General features: G+C 36.4%; 2 protein-coding genes across 4 annotated transcripts; both read left to right on the forward strand.

Annotated features, from left to right (window-relative positions):
• The first annotated feature begins 726 nt into the window (after positions 1-726).
• Positions 727-5,036, forward strand: LOC306879996 (C-C chemokine receptor type 6-like). The gene is made up of 2 exons (XM_079433252.1): positions 727-959; positions 2,448-5,036. Exons 1-2 carry the CDS (start codon positions 774-776, stop codon positions 3,573-3,575), a joined length of 1,314 nt encoding a protein of 437 aa, XP_079289378.1. The 5' UTR covers positions 727-773; the 3' UTR covers positions 3,576-5,036.
• A 6,109-nt stretch (positions 5,037-11,145) lies between these two features.
• Positions 11,146-20,613, forward strand: LOC306880243 (Golgi resident protein GCP60-like). Of its 3 annotated transcripts, none has more exons than XM_079433645.1 (8): positions 11,146-11,478; positions 12,441-12,582; positions 12,699-12,839; positions 13,103-13,261; positions 14,120-14,294; positions 15,288-15,474; positions 15,717-15,980; positions 18,554-20,613. In XM_079433645.1, the coding sequence occupies exons 1-8, from the start codon at positions 11,208-11,210 to the stop codon at positions 18,766-18,768; spliced, it is 1,554 nt and encodes a 517-aa protein (XP_079289771.1). In that variant the 5' UTR covers positions 11,146-11,207; the 3' UTR covers positions 18,769-20,613. The 3 variants fall into 3 exon arrangements, with proteins under 3 accessions (XP_079289771.1, XP_079289770.1, XP_079289769.1); XM_079433644.1 differs by having other exon boundaries at positions 11,153-11,478; positions 15,714-15,980; positions 18,554-20,442; XM_079433643.1 differs by having other exon boundaries at positions 11,164-11,478; positions 15,696-15,980; positions 18,554-20,443.
• The last annotated feature ends 813 nt before the right edge of the window (positions 20,614-21,426 follow it).

Below are 21,426 nucleotides of genomic sequence, written 5' to 3' on the forward strand. Positions count from 1 at the left end.
AATGTGTGTTTTCTCTAATGCTGCCTTCAAGTGCTGCCAGAATGATCGTGAATATGAATGTGGTAGTTAAAAGTTGCGTATGAAAGCGATGTGAGTCGATCGCTTGAAGTTGTCGAGCTCATAATCAGAAGTGGAACTTATAAAGTTTGTGATGGCATGAGACCAGCCATGTTGTTATTTTTATCCCGCCGTGCTCCCTGTCTGTGTAATTCATAAACTTTAATTTATTATGCACCGTATCATCAGATGACTGCCTTTGAAACCGAGTAGTTTTCTGTAAAGAGAACAGGCTTGTATTAATAGTGGAATGTTTATTTGCAAAGGCTAGCACTGTCTGCTAATGCGGAGCTGGAGCTCTTGAAGCTCCGCTCTCATCTCCGGGAGCAACAGTTCACTCGCATTTAAAGCAACATAATCAAATCAGCGCGTTTTGGCTCACACCCTAAAAGTGACAATTTTAACAAGCTGTAAAAATGTATCTGTGGGGTATATTGAGCTAAAACTTCACATATACGCTCTGGGGACATCAGAGACTTATTTTACCTTTTGTAAAAAGGGGCATAATAGGTCCCCTTTAAAATAATACCAGTCATTGAGTTGTGTGGCAGTTTTAATGTCAGTGAAAGTGTAGCAGATGTCACAGTGAAATTAGTCTTCAAGATTTTTTGAACCATGCATGAAGTGCTCGGTTGGGTATTTCTATTTGAGGTGGCGCATCAACCTTTTACATGAAACCATGATCTTCTAAACTGTGCGTGTGTCAGGGAGCTTTGATGGTCTCACACTCGCACCTTCATGTTCCTATACAGCTCTCAGTTAAGTGCCGCCTTCTGTTCAGGCCAGATAATTGTCATTTTATTATGCAACTGTGCCCTACCCAAGTTGTCTTTCCTGATCAGAAACCAGAAGGAACAGAAACCTCTCACTGCTTTTCATTAGACTTGTTTGTGTTGATACTGGTAAGTTGCTTCTTTTTTTCCAGTCACATGTTAAATTTTTAGGTGGTCAGTGCCTATTTGTTTTAATACCTATGTATTTAATTACCTGAAGTGGAGATAAATTATGTTAGTCTTGGTATTGTGGGCAACAAATCTGAATCATTGAAAATTTGAAGGTTGTAGTGTGCAGGATCTTTAATTACCGCATGCATTATAAAAACTGATATTTGCCCGCTGAGGGAAAGACCAAGTTTGTTGCTCTATAAAACTATGTAGATAGATAGCATAATCTTTTTCATAGCAATGAATGAATGTGCTGTATGCCAGTAGCTAGTGAAGAAATGAATAACATAAAAAAAAAAAACACTATAAAAATTTGCCTTAAAATATTTTATGCATCAGTTCCATCCCTTTTTGTGTTCTTATTTAATTAAGATAGCCCTTATAAAACACCTGTGACATACAAACATTACAAAGATGCTTATTTGATTTATAAATTGTTTGGATGCCTGGTAAGTGCAGAGCGTTTTTAATTTAATTTTTATATTTTACAATTGGATGTGTTTTCTTGAACCTATGTGACACGATGTTATCAAATGCCTAGTTTTTTGCTTGTTATAAAGCTTCTAAATGTGTGGGAAGTATTAATGTGGTTGAGAAATGCTACGCTTTTTAGACAAACATTATCTTCAGGACTAACAGCCAGTAAACAGGTTGAATGTATTGAATTTCTTGCTGTGTACGTGACCTGATTTTCTGCCGATTTCCTCTTTCTGCAAAGGTAAAATGTCAAACTACAAAGCTACATTTGCAATGAGAGCTTTTTCCTGGTGTGGAATGGGTTGTTGGATTTACCCTAATCTGTACTATAATTCATACTCGCAGATTTGTACAGGATATTATATGGCAGTGCCAAAATGATGGCACAAACTTCTGCCTCTGCATTCTTAGGGAAAACTAGGAACAAAACTATTTAAACAAGCAGTAACACTTCAGTATAGGGACCAACTCTTAAATTAGTAGCTTTTTAGCATGCCTATTATTATAGACTTAACAACTACCTTACTAACTATTAATAAGCAGCAAATTAGGAGTTTGAGGCAAAAGTATAGTTTGTTAATAGCGAGAATCGGACCTTAAAATACAGTAAAGTGTGACAAAACAAACATTATTTAAACTCTTTTACTTTTAAGCAGTATCTAATTAAATTGAATATACAATATCTATCAGTATATCTACTCTGATTGAATATACAATATCTATCAGTATATCTACTCTGATTGAATATACAATATCTATCAGTATATCTACTCTGATTGAATATACAATATCTATCAGTATATCTACTCTGACTGAATATACAATTTTTCAACTTTAATTCTAGTTCTGCTTTAGATTTCATTCAGGCAGCTTAATCTTGGCACGTGAGTTCTGCCATAAAATCAATCATTTCACAGATGAATTTTTATTAATTATTACTGTTTTTTTTTTTTCTTACTATCTTTACAGTCTCGAAGGGAGAACATGTATGACTTTGAAAACAGCACCAGAGACTACAATGACATATATAGTGATATTGTGGAGCCATGTGCATTGGACAACAAACAGTACATTGAGAACTTCCTCCAGTTATTTGTTCACCCCATCATTTGTTTTGTGGGTTTCATTGGCAACGCCCTCGTGATCGTGACATACGCTCTCTACAAGCGAACCAAATCCATGACTGATGTGTATCTGCTGAATGTGGCCATCGCTGACATCTTGTTTGTGGTGGCACTGCCTTTGATTATCTACAGCGAGCGGCACAACTGGTCCATGGGGAACCTGTCTTGCAAGCTTCTGCGTGGCATCTACAGCGTGAACCTCTACAGCGGCATGCTGCTCCTGGCTTGCATTAGCGGAGATCGCTACCTTGCCATTGTACAGGCCCGCCGGTCCTTCCGGCTGCGTTCAAGCACTCTGCTTTACAGCCACCTGGTCTGTGCAGTCGTCTGGTTCTCGGCATTGCTCCTGTCCCTTCCAACCTTCATTTTTTATGAGCGTTACGAACCCAGCCCATCTGAATCCACTATGTTGAGCAGTGACGACAGGGCATATGTGTGCTTTTTCATGTTTAAGTCGAACCAAACTGCACGTGTGATGAAAACTGTGGTGCCTAGCTCTCAGGTTGCATTGGGTTTCTTCTTGCCACTGCTGATCATGGGATTCTGTTACTCCAGCGTCATTGTCACCCTCCTTAGGGCCAAGAACTTTCAGAGACATAAGGCGGTGCGTGTGGTCCTCACTGTGGTCCTTGTGTTTGTGATCTGCCATATGCCTTATAATATAGCACTGTTGTATTATATCATCAACATGTTTGAACTGCAGGAATGCAGCCATGACGAGTCTGTCACATTGACCATGACCATCACAAAAAGCTTGGCGTACCTGCATGCTTGTCTCAATCCCCTGTTGTACGCCTTCATCGGGGTGAATTTCAGAAACCACTTCCGGAAGGTCTTACAGGACATCTGGTGCTTGGGGAAGAACTACATGTCAGCGAGACGGTCCTCACGGGCGACCACTGAAATTTACATTTCCACGCGGCGCTCTATGGATGGCTCTTACAACGAAAATGGCACTTCGTTTACCATGTGATTGGGTGCTAATTAAGGGCAAAGTGCCCAGCATTGTGACTGACAGACTGATTAGCATTGATCAAAAATGAAAATTCAGTCATCAGTTATTCACCTTCATGTCCAAACCTGTATGACCTTGTCCAAAGAAAGTCATATGTTTTTTTTCAACATGAGGTTGGGTAAATGATGTATGAATGATTTCTTTCTTTCTTTTTTTTTAATTTGATCAATTATGCCAATTACAAATCAAAGAGGGAAAATGGTTATTCCTTGTTTTCATGTGTTAAAACAGCAAAGTGTAAAAAGTCTTCTATATGAATGAATTTTGCAATTGCAGAATATTTTTATTTTTCTATATGTACTATTTATCTTTTGTACATAGAATCCTTAACTTTGCCTAATGTACCGGAGATATAAACATTGTAAGTTTTATCTAAATAAATTAGGCAAAATATTGCAACACAACACCTAATAGTGAAGAGTGACGTCCTGAAATGAGATCCAGTGCTGAGAATCAGAGCACCAACTTCATTTTTTGAAGAAGTTAATCACAGGTTTTGAATGATATTCATGTTTTGTACATGCCGTGACCTTTGAGACATTACCTTGATCTTTGACCTGGATACATGTTCTCATAGTCATCTTCAAAAACTAGTTCCTTCCCCCAAACAGTTATCTTTTGCATATCTGATCATCAAAGGACCGGTTTACTGCTTTTAATTATTATCATTGTTTAAAATTATTACTTTAAGTTTTTTCATTATGTATAAGTTTCACAGAATTGACCTAAACTAGCTGCTGCTTGTATGAACTTCTCCCATTATTGAAACAAACAAAGAACAATGTACTTCTATGTGTTGTGCCACTGTACCATAGCTCAATTGTACAGTCTGTAATTCTAGAATTGGATATACAGTATATACAGTGGCATGAACACTCAATTCCACCATTTAGTCCTTAATTTGTGTCCGAGTTATTCATAGAACTGCCTCAGATTAAATTAATGCTACGTTCATTTAATGAAATGCAGTTTTTCAAATACAATTATTTATTGCTAAAGTTAGTTGACAAAATTGAAGGTCATAGTTTAAAAGGAAAGTTAAGATAAAAGCTCATTTTGTTGGTCCAGTGTTTTGGACCCCACAGCCTTGCTCTGTATGGATAAAATAACCAAAACATTTTTCAAAATATATTCTTTTGGGTTAAAAAAAGTAAAGAAATAAGTTTAAAAAATAAGCTCATACTTGTTTGCAAAGACATGATGGTGAGTAAGTGATGACTGCATTTTCATATATTTGGGAAATATTTTTTGTTTAACGCTGTCCGTGTTCAAATTCGAGACTAAAGTAATTCAGGTGAGCGCTGAGGGCTCAGTAAAAGCCAAGGATCTTCTGTTGCCCCCTATTGATACTGAAGAGCAGGAGAGCACCAGATGTGACAAATTATTTTTTATATTTGCTGCTCTGTACCAACAAACTATAAAATATAACAGAAAAGAAAGAAAATCGCAACATCTTTAGGTCAAGGTATATTCTCTGAGATTTCGTATTTGGCTTGGGAAAGTAATTATAAAACAACACATAAAGAGATTAAGTGGGGGTAAATATAACACATTATTAATAAATTGCCTAACGCGTGACGTAAAGATAAGAATAAAACAATAGTGTCTCGAGCTATGTCATCTGTCTGTGATATATGTTTATACCAGTGGTGTACACTTTAAAAACAACCCAATTTGGGTTATTTGGCAACCCAGCGCTGGGTCAAAAGGGACGAACCCAGCGCTGGGTTATTTTAACCCAACAAGTCGGTTTATGATGTTTATGCTTTTTTATGGTTTAAAATTACTACATTGCTAGGCTAAAATGATCCCAAATTAAACCTACAAATCTTGTTCATTTTAAAATCACACAAAGAATGACTTTCAAATGGTAAATATTTATTAAAAACAAGTCAAAAAGTAACATGCAAGAAGAAATGTAGAAAAGGCATTAACAGCTACAGAGTTTATAAATGAAGCATTGAACATTAATTGAATATATGTAACTTCTGATCAAATTGGACTTTTTTGGTAAATTTTATATATTGCATAAAAATATACAAAAGCACTATTATACAATAATTGTACAATTAGTTAATAGTTATGTCCTTTACAAACTATTCTGGCATAACATTACACAAATAAAGCACAACATTAACACTGATATTATAACATTAACAGATGCATGTGTGTGAAAGAATGTGAGCATGTGTATGAATGACAGCGTGTAAACTCCACTTCTACTAAACAACACATTTAACATTTTGTTTTTACAAATTATACACTTACAGTTTGTTTCATAGTCCATGAATACAGATCATGCATCGTCAATTTTCATGATCTCTTTAGCATAATTGATGTAGTCATGAAGAAGCCCCATCAGCACAGCATCCAGGGCAGCATCCTCCTTTAAAACCACTGTTGCATCAGTTTGGGGGAAATGTCATTTTCCTCTTTGACCAGCATTCATCCCAGTCACCGCCTGTTCTTCATCAGTGGCCTAAAAAGAGAAAAACATTTGAAAAAAGAAAACATTTAATTAAACTATCCATTTTCGGATAGAAGTGCATCCACATCAGTAAGGATAGGTAAATAGTCTGTTTTATAATTTCATCTGCTTTGTGTGGTTGTTTAATGTCTGTCTCCACAGCGCTCTAGAATGCTATAATGGCAGCACTAGTGTGAGGGCATGTAATATTGTTTAAATATATTGCTTTCAGAAAGCTACTTCTTTACTGAAACATTAAAACAGACATGATATTCACATACCTCACAATCTTCCATGTAGCCTATGGAGGGCTGCTCTTTAAAGCGTTAGTTCACCAAAAAATGAAAATGGTCATAATTTACTCTCCCCCATGTTGTTCCAGACCCATACAAACTCTGCTAATTTTTGGAACACAAATAAATATATTTAATATTCTCTATATTTAATATTTAAAATAAGTTTTGTCCTCCATTGCAAGTCTGGGAGACCCATATTTTCTTCTGAACAGACATTCGCTATCATATAATTTAAGGTTTATTCATATATAAATATTGGAGGGTTAAAACTGGGTTAAAACAACCCAACGTCCTACCCAGCGACCTCAACCCAGCGTTTGGGTTGAAAAAATAACCCAGCGTTTTTTAGAGTGTAGTCTATGTGATATGCAGGTATACGGTGTAAAGTTATACCCATTAGCAAAGGTCAAGGATTTCCGTGTGTGCACCCACTTAAAAAAGCGTGAGGATACGTAACAACATCTTTGTGACAGAACTTTCACACGTTCATTCATAAATCCCCCCCCCCCCCCCCCCCCCCCCCCGTCTGTGTTGCAGTCAAAGCACTAACTTTTTGAAAATCACCCTATGTTTATGTTGATGACCAGTGCTATTGCGAAACTCTTTCATTTCAACTGACTGGCTGAAGCCATTACTGTAAAAATGCTCAGCTGCTGCCGGTGTCCTTAATGTTAATCCAAGAAATTAAATCAGAGAAAATAACTCACAGCTCTTTACTGAACTACTTTGTAGTTTAACAAGAATTAATCTATATTTAATTTATACAGTGAAGACTATGCAATGCTATTTTATATTTGATTATTCGGTTTCTGTACCTGGACACCTACAAACTTGAAAAAACTTAAAACATTGTTTAAATAGCACAAATAAATATATAAAACAAACATACATTAAACTATTTCAAACAGGGCCCTGATACAACCTGCCCCCCAAACCCCAGCAACGGCCCGGGGAGCAGTGACAGATCAGTCAACTGTCCCAAGCATCATTCACACAGTCAACAGCATGTTGGCTTTCTCAGGCCAACATAACTAGCTAATAACTTCAGTAACATTAGTGTGCAGTTCAACGAATGCAGGAGAAGGGGAGAGATAATACAGATATGTGTGTGTCTGTGTACAGCAGTTCAACTGAATACAATGTTTATATCTCCTTGTTTCAGATGATGAGAGAAATGAGAACTTCTGACCAGCCTTGTGGACTGAAGGTCAGTCTAGGGAATTTAAAAACATGTGCTCTGAAATGTGCAATTAAATTGCCAGCTGATAAAACTTGTGCTCCAGGGACCTGTCATAGAATCGGTTTAGAAGAACATCAAAGCGTTACATTTACATTTATTCATTTAGCTGACGCTTTTATCCAAAGCGACTTACAATTGCTATATATGTCAGAGGTCGCACGCCTCTGGAGCAACTAGGGGGTTAAGTGTCTTGCTCAGGGACACATTGGTGTCTCACAGTGGATTCGAACCCAGGTCTCTCACACCAAAGGCATGTGTCTTATCCACTGCGCCATCGCCACCCCTTGATTCTATAGAATCAACGCCACCGTGTTGATTCTATTAAGCGTTAATGAATGATAAATGGAACGAATGAAGAACAAGCGCTGCTGCATCATTTGAACGCTCAACGCTGGCCATTGAACCGACCTACTCTGGAATGCAACCGTGTGCATTATATAAGAAAATCTGTGATAGTTAATTCATATAAAAATGGTGGTCTTGATTATTTAGATTTTTCAATTTTAAATAACACTTTCAAAATTAACTGGTTGAAGTATTTCTTGAAAATCCCTTCTTCTGTGTGGAATTCAGTATCTAGTACTGTTTTTGACCAACTTGGTGGTCTCTAATTTTTGTTAATGTGTGATTACAAAATTGAAAAATCGCCTGTTAAATTGTCAGCTTTTCACAGGTAAGTACTTTTGGGGTGGAAGTTAATTTACAAGCACAATTTTTCTCCACGCCAGTATTATATCTGGAATAATTGTAATATTCCATTCCAATTTAGTAAGGCCTTTCATTATTTTATTTTTATTTATTTGTTGAATTTATACATGTATAGTTAATATGTACTTTTGTGTGTGTATACCCTTGGCACTTTTGTTCTGTATTTATTCAAGCATTAATAAAAAAAATTATAATAATAATTCTAAAACAAAATAAATAAATAAAATACTCTGGAATGCAAATGGAATGTGCTATTTATGACGTCACAATAGTAACATAAATATAAAATACTCTTTCTTTCTTTCTTTCTTTCTTTCCTTATTTTTTTTATTTCTGTCTTTTCAAGTTCTTTTTTTTTTGTATTGTGCTTTATTTATTTCTCTTCTTTTATGCCTACATTGCACATTTACAATTCAGTTTTCTTAGCTACTTTCATTTTATACATTTATACATTTTCTTTTTATTTTACAGGTTTTAATTTAGATAACTTTTCTCAATTTTCATTATTTTCTTTGCGTTCCCAAGGTTAGCGTTATCATGTTTGCTTCGTGGTTGATGTCATTTCACCCTAAAATGAAGCTTACTGGTTTACACTTGAACTTACGTGTTGATTGATCAAGATCAAGGTTATGTTTTCTTTCTATTTTTCTGGGTTGTTTGCTATAGTTAATAATAGCCTAATTAAAGTTGGGAGAGACAAAGCAGGATCAGGTTCTGCTGATGTTCTTGCTGAAAGGTTTTCTTGTTGTAGTCAAAGCTGAAATTTGTTATTGGCACTGCATCAAATGTGGGTAATTACGTGGTCAGTTTTATTTGTTGTTATTAGTGTTTTAATGATGAAAGTGTGATTATTGGAGAAATTAGCCTAGGTGATATTTCTTTGTAAATTTCAAGTGGTTCCATTCAAGTTCAAGGGTACAGTTTCAACATTAATGGTTGATTTGATTTCAACAGCTTATGATGTTTTGGAGTGTGAATTTGGACTTTTATTTATTTATTTATTTTTCCTGTGTGATTGTAGCCTAGCTCATGAGGTTGATCTACAGAGGTCAAGGTCACAGGTTAACGTTTTCTTCTTTTTTTTTTCAAGCGTATGTTACAGGTTAACACTTTCTTTATATATTTCCTGGTTGTTTGCCTCCCAAAATCAAAGTTTATATTTTTGACATGATTGTTTCAATTTCAACTTTATTTGAAAGATTTGTTGGTGGTCTCACTGCACATCAGTCACCACTGACACAGCGGGATCAAGGTTGTTTTGCTGAAAGGTTGTCTTGTTGTATATAGCCTATTGAACTTTGATAGGAAGGTGATTATAAAGTCTATGGAGTTTTATTTGCTGATTATGGAGTTTTATTTGGTGTAGCTACAAAAACAACAGTTTTGTGTGAGGAGCAGTAACACTAGGCTATCTGGCTCATTTCGAGTCCTAGATGACGAAAGTAATAACATGATGCTTTTTTCAGTAACCACCTGGATTTAATCACAAACATTTTTGATGAACTAAAAGTAACTTGGAGTCATTCGCAATTTTTACTAAAGGCCTAATAGGCTATATTTTCTTCAATGTTTCATTCATTATTAAAATAATATAGTATGTATTGTACTATATAATATGTTTAATATATTAAGATAATAAATTATTTAATTTAATTATTAATTATTTTGACAGTAACCCCTTCTAATAGATCTCAGTTAACTATATATCGCCCTCTGCTGGATAGGTATTATACAACACATATGAACAGTTATGTGTTGGAGAAAGGCAGTAGGCCTCTACTAAGTGAACAAATGTATTAGCAGTAAAAAAGAAAAAGAAAAAAAAGGTACTTAAAATAAAATAAACTTTTTATACCAAATAAATATCATCATTGAAGGTCAAATAAGTGGTTTGTACCGTTTAAGATTAACGTAGAATGGTTTGTGAGAACATGATTATGGATGTTCACCAGTTCAGTTCACAAACAGCTCTCAAAGCATCTGATATTAGCAGAACTGCACTTGTTGGAAATTACCCGTATAAAAATAGCCATAACACCACAGATACTACCAAAATACCACTTAATTAGTTAATACAGTTACTACTACTGGAAAATAAAATGAAACAACTTATTTTAAAATGTGGTGTTGTTAAAGTAGTAAAAGAAACTTTCAGAATACTGTGTCATTTGTTTTTATTTATTTATTTGGACATGATGACTAATAGAATGCTTTATAATACTGAACAACGTTTTATTGTAGTCACAATAACTGTAGAATCTATGGTATTTGGTACAATTTTACATACCCTGGCCTTCATCTTGTAATTGAACAGCCGTATATTACATGATGTTCTTCATTAAAATAAAAATAAGATCAAATCTACAATTTTTTTTTTTTAAACAATTAAAAAAATATATTCTTTATTAATTTTAAAGAGAATTGTGTTATACTATATGTGATGAGTATTTTGTATATTTGGCAATAAATAGTTAGTCATTATTATTAAACATTATTTTTGTTCATTTATAGTATACATCGAAAACATGCACAAATGTAATGTATTAAATTATGCAAATAGTACAAAAAAAATAAAATAATTTATATATAAATATTACATGCTCGATCAGCTTTCACTTTTATGTAAAACACTACGATACTGTTACTTTATTATATACGATATTGTTAAATCCAAGTTATTTATAAAATCAAATAAAAATCAGTTTGAATGAGACTTTTTATATTTTGTATATGGAACTTCTGTCATTATAAATATTGTATAATAATTTTTAAAGGTTTTGAAGCTTTTGTAGTCGAACATTTCTACGTCATGCTGCCGGAAGTTCCGGCGGAGCAGGACGGAAGTAGGTACGTGGCTGCTTCAGCTGACATTCTGCACGATGGCGACAGAGGTTCAGAGCGGCGACCTCAACAGTGCAAATTCAAGCCGGCTCGAAGTTTCTATCGACGGTTTGACTTTGAGCCCGGATTCCGAGGGCGAACAGGAGCAGGCCGAGACGCCCGCCGGCCAGTCGGCAGAGCAGAGCGCTGGAAACCCTGAGCTGAGCGACGATGGGGAGGAGGGCGACCCTGCCAGCAGCGCTACGATCGAGAGGAAATGGGGCTTTTTTTTAGTCGAGCTCTACGGGCTGGCGCTCCGTTTCTTTAAAGGTATTTTATGTCACTATTCACACGTACAGACGCTGAACACAAACATGCATTAGCATTGTATCGCTATGTTACAAATTGATCTCGCAGTGTTGTTTCGATTTGGCGAGGTCGCTGTTTTCTTATTAGAGCGCTGTCTTTTGCACTTATCGGTGTTTGGTGGAAAGTTCTGCTTATACAGGTCTTGTAGTTCACTTCAGTCGCAGTCTTCAGGGTTAAGAACCTCTAGAGGAACTGCCCCAACCGGTGACAGCACCACTGTGTGTCATGTGCCTGACTGATGACTTTAAGTCAAAGTGTCTTTGAAAGATTGCATAAATATTCAAAATAGACTATTGAACCACTAGTGATGTACTCCGTATGTCTCTTTGACCGCAAAACCAGCACTGTAGATTTTGTTCAATTAAATATTTAGTCCTTTCCGCAAGTCTACACCCTCTTAAACAATATGTTTGTGTGTCCATCAGCTCTGTAGTCTGTTAAGTGCTGCAGCTCTCTAATTAATGCACAGCTAATGTACCAATCAAGATATTTCAGATACCAGCTGAGCATTAATGTGCCCTATGTATCTACTTTATGATGTTCAAAGCATATGTGCACAAAAAAAACTCTTCTACTCAATTTACAGAAAAATCATGATCATCTTTTCATGACATTGACATAAGTGATGCTGGCAAATTTGCATTAGATGACATTCTAAACTGGGACTTGGCTTTGTGAGTTGCTGTAAAATTAATAATGAATTAAATCATAATTTTGAACTAAAATAATCTCATAATTCTCATTTTATCTCATTTGATCATTAACCAATCAGGTGTGAAAGTGTTGTTGAATAGTTGAAATATTGATTCAGGGTTTACGTCAAGTATATATTTAGCATCAAAGTGGTTTGGCTGACAAAAAAAGTTTGGAAATCCTTTTTCTGTTGTAATTTTGAATCCACATTTTTCAATGTTTTCCCTCAGAGAAAGATGGGAAAGCCTTCCACCCAACCTATGAGGATAAACTCCGTCTGGTAGCCCTCCATAAGCAAGTGTTACTGGGGCCTTACAACCCAGATGCTTCCCCTGAGGTGGGCTTCTTCGACGTGCTGGGAAATGACCGCAGGTAAGCATTGATTTAGTTTTTTGAATATGAATTATTTTTTCTTAGTCTGTGATGTTTAGGAATTTTGTTGTGGATATACAGATGGGGATCTGCAATAACAATTGCAACTTTTTCAGAAAGGAATGGGCATCTTTGGGCAACATGGAGAAAGAGGAGGCCATGCTGGAGTTTGTAAAGCTGTTGAACAAATGTTGCAATTTATTTGCACCTTTCGTCGCTTCACACAAGATTGAAAAGGAGGAGCAAGAGAGAAAGAGGTCAGACTTGCAGATAAAGATGATTGATTTTTTTTCCTTCTTGAACGATTTTATCTTCTCGCTTTGTAGACTTTTTTACTGTTTTACCCATTAACCAATTGGATCTCTTTAGATATAGACTTTCAGAGAGATTCACCATGTCAACATAAAATAAATTCGGGCTCCAATAAAGAATTGGTCTTTATAAATAAAAACCTGAACACTCTCCGTAAACTCACAGATATCTCTTATGTTGTGTATTATGTCTTGTTTTTCCTGAGAAGGAGGGAGGAAGAGGAACAGCGGCGTAGAGAGGAAGAGGAGCGCGAGCGACTGCGGCAGGAGGAGGAGAGACGCAGACGTGAGGAAGAGGAGCGGCTGAGGAGAGAAGAGGAGGAGAGAAGACAAGTTGAGGAGGAACGATTCCGTGTAGAGCAACAGAAGTGAGTGGCACCTGTTGAATTATTCCAGATCTAAAGTAAAACAGGATTGTATGAAAATGTCTGTTGAAAGACTCCAGGCTGGAATATGCAGCATTACTTTTGTCCAGATTTTATTTTTCAGCATCAGACTATGATTCTGTTCAGTCAGTGGATTTCGTTTTTTATACGATATCATTAAGTCCAAGTCATTTATAAAATAAAAAAAAAAAAAATCAGACCTTTTCATATTTTGTATATGGAACTTCTGTAATAATAAACATTGCGTTATAATATTTCAAGGTTTATCCTCATAGGTTGGGTAATATTTTCGTTTTTTTCTGAACGACCTGGTAGTGTGTGATTTATCAGTTGTTTAGTGGACGATGCCCAGTTTTTCTCTGTAACCATATACGAAATCAACAAGCATATGTTGGCTAGTGTTTTAATATCTGTTCAGATTTTTTAAATTATGTCGTGTATTCCAGCCTTTTGTAGTAGAGGCCAGGGTTGGGCCGATACCAACATTTTGGCTTCGGTACAATTCCAGTCTTTGATACTAAATTTATACCTTAGGCAAAAAAATAAACAACCTTGAATGACTGATGAAATTAAACTAGGACTGTCAACACCTTCATTAATTTAAAATTAATTTGCAAACTCATGAAACGTAAAAATGCAAAAGTCTCCACCTAGAATAATTTTTCAACCACCTGAAATACTGGGTGGTTATTTCAGCTGTCATACACATTATTTAAAATGAATGTCTCATTAAAATGCCTGAAAAAGCTTTTTGTTTGTACTTGTTTAGTACTGGTATACTATGCTACATGCTTGATTGTGCAAATAATGAATTTCTTCTCACTCTCTCTGGTGTGTTAGGCAGCAGATCATGGCTGCATTGAATGCGCAGACAGTGGTGCAGTTCCAGCAGTATGCTGCGCAGCAGTACCCTGACAGTCCCGAGCAGCAGTTCATTCTCATTCGACAGCTGCAGGAGCAGCACTATCAGCAGTACATGCAGCAGCTGTATCAGGTGCAGCTCGCTCAGCAGCAGGTGTGAGCCCTTGATTCATTCTCCTAGTATCACCCATGTCTGCAACGCTTTTGTGATGCATGACTACTTTTTGAAAAACTACAATACTGTTCAAAAGTAAAAATTAAGAGCCATTACAATATTTTAGAAGAAATAAATATTTTTAATAGGCAAGGATGAATTAAAGTGACAGTAAAAACTTGAGCAGCAAATTATCAAATATTATAATGATTTCTGAAGGATCATGTGACATTGAAGTCTGGAGTAATGGCTGCTGAAAATTCAGCTTTGCCATCACAGGAATAAATTGCATTTTAAAATATATTAAAATGTAGAACTAAAAATTATAAAATGATATTTCACAGAATTACTGTTTTTACTGTGTTTTTGATCAAATAAATGCAGCTTTGGTAAACATAAGAGACTTTCTTCACAAACATTTCTTACTGACCCCAATCTTTTGAACGGTAGTGTATATGTGCTCAGCTTCATTTAATATGGAAAGCATTTCTTCTCTGTTTTCATATTTGATAAGCCTGTTCATTTTGCTATGCACCATTAAGTAATTGTCACATATTATTATTCCGATTCAGAACAGACCTGTATGCAACCCACCAGTTAATAATGACCAGTATAAAGAACAAAACTGCATTGGTAGGATTTGTGTGCAGTAACCAAGTAGATTATCGAATGTGTTTTACACCCCTCTCACTGAAAGCTGAACTGGTTTTATTGTCATGTAATGGACTTTGACTCACTGATGCAATTCATTTTTTTTCTGTGTACATTTCCCTGGGCGCTGCCATGTTCATTTAATTCACATCTTGGTCCAGCTTGTAGATTTCCATCTGAGCTTCTAAGCTTGACAAGTGGTGTTTTAATTGATCATTTAAAAGGAGGAGGCGGGGTTTTCCAATTTCTGTAATGTAATTTAGCATAATTCTGTACTGTATGTTTTTTGTTTGTTTGTTTGTTACAGTTGTGTGATGCAAATGTTTTCACCGTTCTCTCCAGGCTGCCCTGCAGAAACAGCAGGAGGATGCTATAGTGCTGTCTACATTAGAGGCCAGTGAGGTGTCAGCACCTTCTGCTGGAGAGGAGGCTCCCACACTGAACGGCCAGGCAGAGTCCACTACTGACAGCTTAGAACGAGAGCCGGACTTGGAGCCTACAGACGAGGTCACTGAGAATGGACCCACAGGTGAGTTTGCATATTTCTACAACTTCATTTATCTGCTGTTAATGTCAACTTCAAATCAAACAGACAAAATTAAAAAAAGATATACATCCATATTAATCTATCAAATTAAGTTAAATCGAGATCTGAATATAAAGGTTGTGAATTGAAACCAAATCAAGTGAAATAGAGTTAGTTAATTTAAAAAGACACATTCTCTGATATACCATATTCCTGGTTCTTAGACTCTCCCCCTGTAATAGCAGCCCCCTCCATGTGGACCAGGCCACAGATAAAAGACTTTAAAGAGAAGATCCGTCAGGATGTGGACTCTGTGATCACAGTGGGTCGGGGGGAAGTGGTGACCGTCCGGGTTCCCACCCACGAGGAGGGCTCCTATCTCTTCTGGGAGTTTGCCACTGACTATTACGACATTGGTTTTGGAGTCTTCTTTGAATGGACTGACTCTACTAACGCATCAGTCAGCGTTCATGTCAGCGAGTCGAGTGATGATGACGAGGATGAAGAAGGTGAGGAATGAATGCGTTGATTCTTTGGTACCGTGTTATTGGCTAATATTGGATATTTAGTTTCTTCTGGGTTTTTTCCATTTAGATGACTAACTTTACTCATGTAATGCTCACATTTAAATCTCAAATCTCATTTTCATACTATATATTATGTTTCATTTGTAATATTTAAAATAATTTTAGTTTTTTTTTTTTTTTTTAGACTATTTGTATAGAATTTTAATATCAGTCATAAAATGAAAATAGTGATTTATTGGTATTAAACAGAATTTTAATGTCAGTACAAATAAATATACAAAATTATCAGTTTTCTGACAAAAGAAATGCTCAAGGGTTTAACTCTTGCAAGTGAAATTAAGCCGTAAGTATTGTAGTTTTACTGTTGTAGAGTAATATAATTTTTTTATTTTGTAGTGCAGTTGTGTATAAATATAATATATATTTGGCTTATTATAATTATATAATCCGAGTCAGCTATTTGACCTGAAGATTCGAAGACATCAGAGAATTCAAATGTAAAATAACTAAGGAATTTCATTTGTACTGTAAATTGTAATTTTTTATATATTTTGACAAAATAGTTTAGAATTTTAATATCGGCCATTTATTGGATATTGGCCATAAAATGAAAATAATTATCAGCTTATTTTAATATCAATGGGTCTTATTCATGAAAATTGCGTAAATATATGAGTAAATTCTGGGTAATTTGCGTGTAAAACACCTTCCCGAAATCTCTCCTCTGGATTCACAAGCGCTTTGTAAACGTCCGATTTGATAGTTAAACGTGTGTGTTAATGAATTCCAATCATTTGTAAATAGGCCGCTCGTGCACGCTCTTTCACAGTTAGCATAATCCCTGCCTATGAATTACAGCTACGCAAATTTCATGTCCAAGAACGCAGTGGAATATTCTGGTCTACTTTCTCAGGTTTGGCTCCAGTGTTTCCACCAAAGAGTTTTTTAGCCAGCTGAAAAAATGGCAGGCACTCTACTTAAAACAACCAGCTGGTGGCGCTTGAAAACATTTTGGTGGCACAGCGTTTTTCCAGCTGAGACGCTTTAGTTCAGGGGTATCAAACTCAGTTCCTGGAGGGCCGCAGCCCTGCAGAGTTTAGTTCCAACCCTCTGCTCCAACACACATACCATGTAGTTTTCAAATAAGCCCGAAGGACTTGATTAGTTGCATCAGGTGTGTTTAATTAGGGTTGGAGCTAAACTCTGCAGGGCTGTGGCCCTCCAGGAACGGAGTTTGATACCCCTCCTTTTGGGGCTGTTTACACCTGGTCACTTCATGTGTTTTTTCTGATCGGATAGCTATCCGATCCTGAAAAGACCAGGTGTAAATGCCCTCCGAAACGCTTTCGAGACGGATATAAATCCGATTGCTCAAACCATTTCTGGAGGTGGTCTGGGCCGCATTCCAGACGAAACTGGACAAGTGTAAATGCATCTGGTGTTTGAAACCACATATGCTAATTTTACTCCTCCCAAAATATTTAGATAATAAACGTGTGAGCGTGTTTTATAGGCTATATGGCATGATATAGTCGGATATGACCGCGCTAATGCAACAAGCGTCAAAGTGGATGAGTAGCTGTATCTCTTCAGCAAGCCGACGCGCAAACTGCCGCGAATGAAACTGAAAGTAAGTCGCAGACGCTCAACACACAATCACCTTCATTAAAAGTAGTGAGACTAACCTATCTTTCCAGTGCTGATGTCGACGCTCTCCTGTTGAGATCTCAGATATTGAAATTAGCTGATAATGAATAAAATGCAGCGCCTATGCATTGCTTTCATTGACGTGACGTGAACGGATTTATGTCCATTTTGAGAAGACACATTTATGTGGCGAAGTGTAAATGGAAACGTTTTAACAAATCAGATAGATATCCGATCAGAGAAAACGCATGAAGTGACCAGGTGTAAACAGGCCCGTAGTTGCTATGATTTGGAATATCAACGGCGGCAACGTATTACTAGTGTCTCATTTTTAAGAATTTTACTAAATATAAAAAAGCAGCAACCAGTAATATTGACTTCTCCATTGTTGTAGGCAGTCATTGTACAAGTAGGATGGGTGGTCACTATTTGTCCCACCCGTCCTCTATTTACTGCTGGGTAAATTGTGACAGTGATGAGCGCTGCGTTTTACAGTTATCGACTCTGCTGCAAAACAGAAAATTCAAAAAGAGGGCAAGGGCAAATGACCTTGTATTTTTTATGGCAGTGCATCAAAATTCAGTGCCATCAGTTTGCCAAAAAGAGTTTTACACGTGGTAGGGAGCAGGTGTACATTTCTTTTGTACCAACTAACATTTTGAAAATATAAACATTTTCATGAATTCAAAAGTTAACATCAGAACGGCTTTGAACGATTTACACAAAAATTAGTTCTGCTCGTGTTTCATGAATGAGGCCCAATGAATTTTTAAATTGTGGAAATCAAAATGCTACTTTTGATAAATATAAATTCAGTTGATTTAAAGTTTAGATTGTTTGAATTAAATTTCTGTTATGTTTTCTGTAAATATGATTTGTAGATTTAAGTCCTGTTCTCTTTTTCTCAGGTGAAGGCCACCCTGAGGAGGAGAAAGCCAAGAAAGAGGCTGGGAAACCGCAGGTGGATGAAATAGTGCCGGTGTATCGGCGGGACTGTCATGAAGAGGTGTATGCTGGGAGTCACCAGTATCCCGGCCGTGGGATATACTTGCTCAAGTTTGACAACTCCTACTCGCTCTGGAGGTCTAAAACCGTCTACTACAGAGTATATTACACCAGATAAGCCTGGAGTCAAGACTGTGGGACAGGAATGTGTGCGTGTATGTTAAGAGATAGATGGAAAGAAGAAGAGATCAAAAATAAGGACATTTATGGGATGTCCACTACTGGGGAAGGGACAAAGAGATTTAACGTGTGTGTGTGTTTCGATGTGTATGCAAACTTTGAGTGTGTCTGTCATGATTCAGTCCAGGAGGAATGGGCCATGTGCTTGGCACCTCTGTTTTGCACTCTAAAAGATGTACTCTATAATTTTGTGCTTGATATTCTAACTTCAGCCTCCGTCTTCTAATGTCATCCAAAGAAGTGCAGGATAAATTAGTGTGTCCTCATTAAAACGGCCTACAAACGACATGTTTAGATAATAAACAACAGAGCAAACACACGCCTTTTTCCTGGAGTACTTCCTTATTTAGGTCAACACTGAGTAAATCAGCCAATGGAGTGCATCTCATGTTTTCCTCCTATCAGCACACAGTGAGTGTGAGATAAAACGAATGGAAAGGACTTTTCTAACAATGCAAAGGTGGATCTGCAGGCCTTTACGAGAGGAGATTTTGCAGCATTTTCTAAACCGGATGGATTGTGTCTAAAACGTTTAATATTTATTAATCTCTGTGGTAGAGTAGGGTCATGTTTGTGTCTGTAAATCCTATAAAATTTATCCCATCATTCACATCTCTTCTTCCACAGAGCCCCAGATTTATTGTCTGTGTTCGTTTTTTGTATTTTCGGTTTGTTTTGCATATGTCGTCAATGCGAGAGTTATCAGTATTGACTTTTAATGTGGCACAGCTAGTAGTTTGAAATATTCTTGCCTTTCAGTCATCTTTTTGTTGCTTTATGCATGTAGTTACAAACAGCCATGTAAGAACTTCAAATTTAATGTATATTGATTTAAATTTCTACTCGTCACTCTTATACTTGGTTCTCTATGGCAGAAATAACAAGCATCTCTCATTGTAGTTATATTAATAATGACGTGTTTGTATAGCTGATTGAGACTAACTATCAAAAGCTGCATTTGAGTTGCTGATTAACATTTTCTGTTATTTATTGGACTGTTCAGTGCATTGAAAATGATTACAGTGAAGTTCCTGAGGATTTGCAGACTTCTTTTCTTCAAAAATATCTCCTCTAGCCGCTCTGGATTTGTCCCTGGCTGTATCATTGAGTGAAATGTGTCGTGTTCATGATTGTTTGTCAAAGACGCCTGTGTAATGCAGGTCACTGCTATCCAACTGTGATCAAACATCGTCCACATGTACAGATGCAGATGCTGTTACACTGTTCACATGACAAATAAAGCAGTGTGTTGGAGTGTTAAGAGCCGTGATGATTCAGTGTTCATAGAAACCGTCTTTCTAAAGCTGTCCAAAGACTACATTAATGTTACAAAAGTTCCCATGTTTATTCTTTCCATGTATTTTTGCTTTTTCACTTTTTGTAATGCTGATTTCAGGCCTTTGTATTGTGAAAGTGTAACGTTTGTCATGGGAAAAGACAACGAGCAATAGGGTAACTGATCTGAAAATTGTCTTCATATTTAAAGTGGATTTTCTGACCATAAAGGCATGAAGAAGTGTTTTTGTATTGGTTTCGCTAGTGTGATCTGATCTGTATGCATTCCAGGATGAGTGTCCTGTATATTTGATTAAACTTTCGTTCCTCTGTATGTACCTCCTGATTCTTTTCTGATACCCTTCTAATCATGTGCATGTTTTACATACTCAGACGATGTGTTACAATACCCGTTCACTAATTCTTGAGAAATGTGGTAAAACATGTGCAACTTTTTTTTAAAAGCAACATTTCCACTGAAACTCATGTTACTAAAATGTTTTAACACAAATGTGCCCTTTCACTTAATTATGTAAAAATATATTTCACTCACAAATTTTAAAAGCACCTAACCTCACTGTTTTATATAGATAAAATGTATTTTATTTATTCATTTTTTTTAAATCCTCCATTTTAATTCATTTTTTGCCTGACAATTCAATAGATGGTGCTGTATTTTTTATAACTATTTGACATTATTTTGAATGTTTTATGCTGTTGGCCCATACCTACAGGAAAGAAAACCACATTTTGTGAAATAAATACGTTAAGCAATACGTTTCACCCAAATAAAAGTCAGCATCATTAAAGAAAAATCCTTGATATAGAAGATTTTTTCCCCAGTACTCATCAATCAGTACATTTCATTATGTTCATTAATGAATCTGCATTTACAAACAGGCTATTATAATGGAAGCCTGGTGCAGTTTGTGACACATCAGCCACAGATCATGATTTTCCTATGCAAAAGGAAGTTTCAGCAGGCTCAATGTTAACAGGAAAAAGAGTACTATCACTCCCATCCAGAAATGCAGTCTCAGCTGGTTCCATTACCACAACAAACAATAGTCCACTTCCTTAACACTTCAGCAGAACACACAAAACGTATCTGATGATCCTTCCTGGCACTCTGGGCTTGTTTTTAAGAGTATACCACACTTGCAGCCACAAGATGGAGCGATAGTGTAGATAAGAAACATGGGCATTTCTGAACACCAGCTTTTGTTCCTTTCTCACGCAAAGTAGACTGGTACTTGTTATACATTGACTGTTTACTTTATGTTTTTATATAATTTTTATTTCGACAGGATCGACACCAGTA

This window comes from Barbus barbus (assembly GCF_936440315.1).
Source record: "Barbus barbus genome assembly, chromosome: 14".
Taxonomy (NCBI): domain Eukaryota; kingdom Metazoa; phylum Chordata; class Actinopteri; order Cypriniformes; family Cyprinidae; genus Barbus; species Barbus barbus.

Coding starts and splice junctions, on each gene's coding strand:
- LOC306879996 (XM_079433252.1), top strand. CDS start 774: ATGGTCTCACACTCGCACCTTCATGTTCCTATACAGCTCTCAGTTAAG. Junction 960..2,447: donor ACTTGTTTGTGTTGATACTG/GTAAGTTGCTTC, acceptor CTATCTTTACAG/TCTCGAAGGGAGAACATGTA.
- LOC306880243 (XM_079433643.1), top strand. CDS start 11,208: ATGGCGACAGAGGTTCAGAGCGGCGACCTCAACAGTGCAAATTCAAGC. Junction 11,479..12,440: donor GGCGCTCCGTTTCTTTAAAG/GTATTTTATGTC, acceptor GTTTTCCCTCAG/AGAAAGATGGGAAAGCCTTC. Junction 12,840..13,102: donor GAGGAGCAAGAGAGAAAGAG/GTCAGACTTGCA, acceptor TTTCCTGAGAAG/GAGGGAGGAAGAGGAACAGC.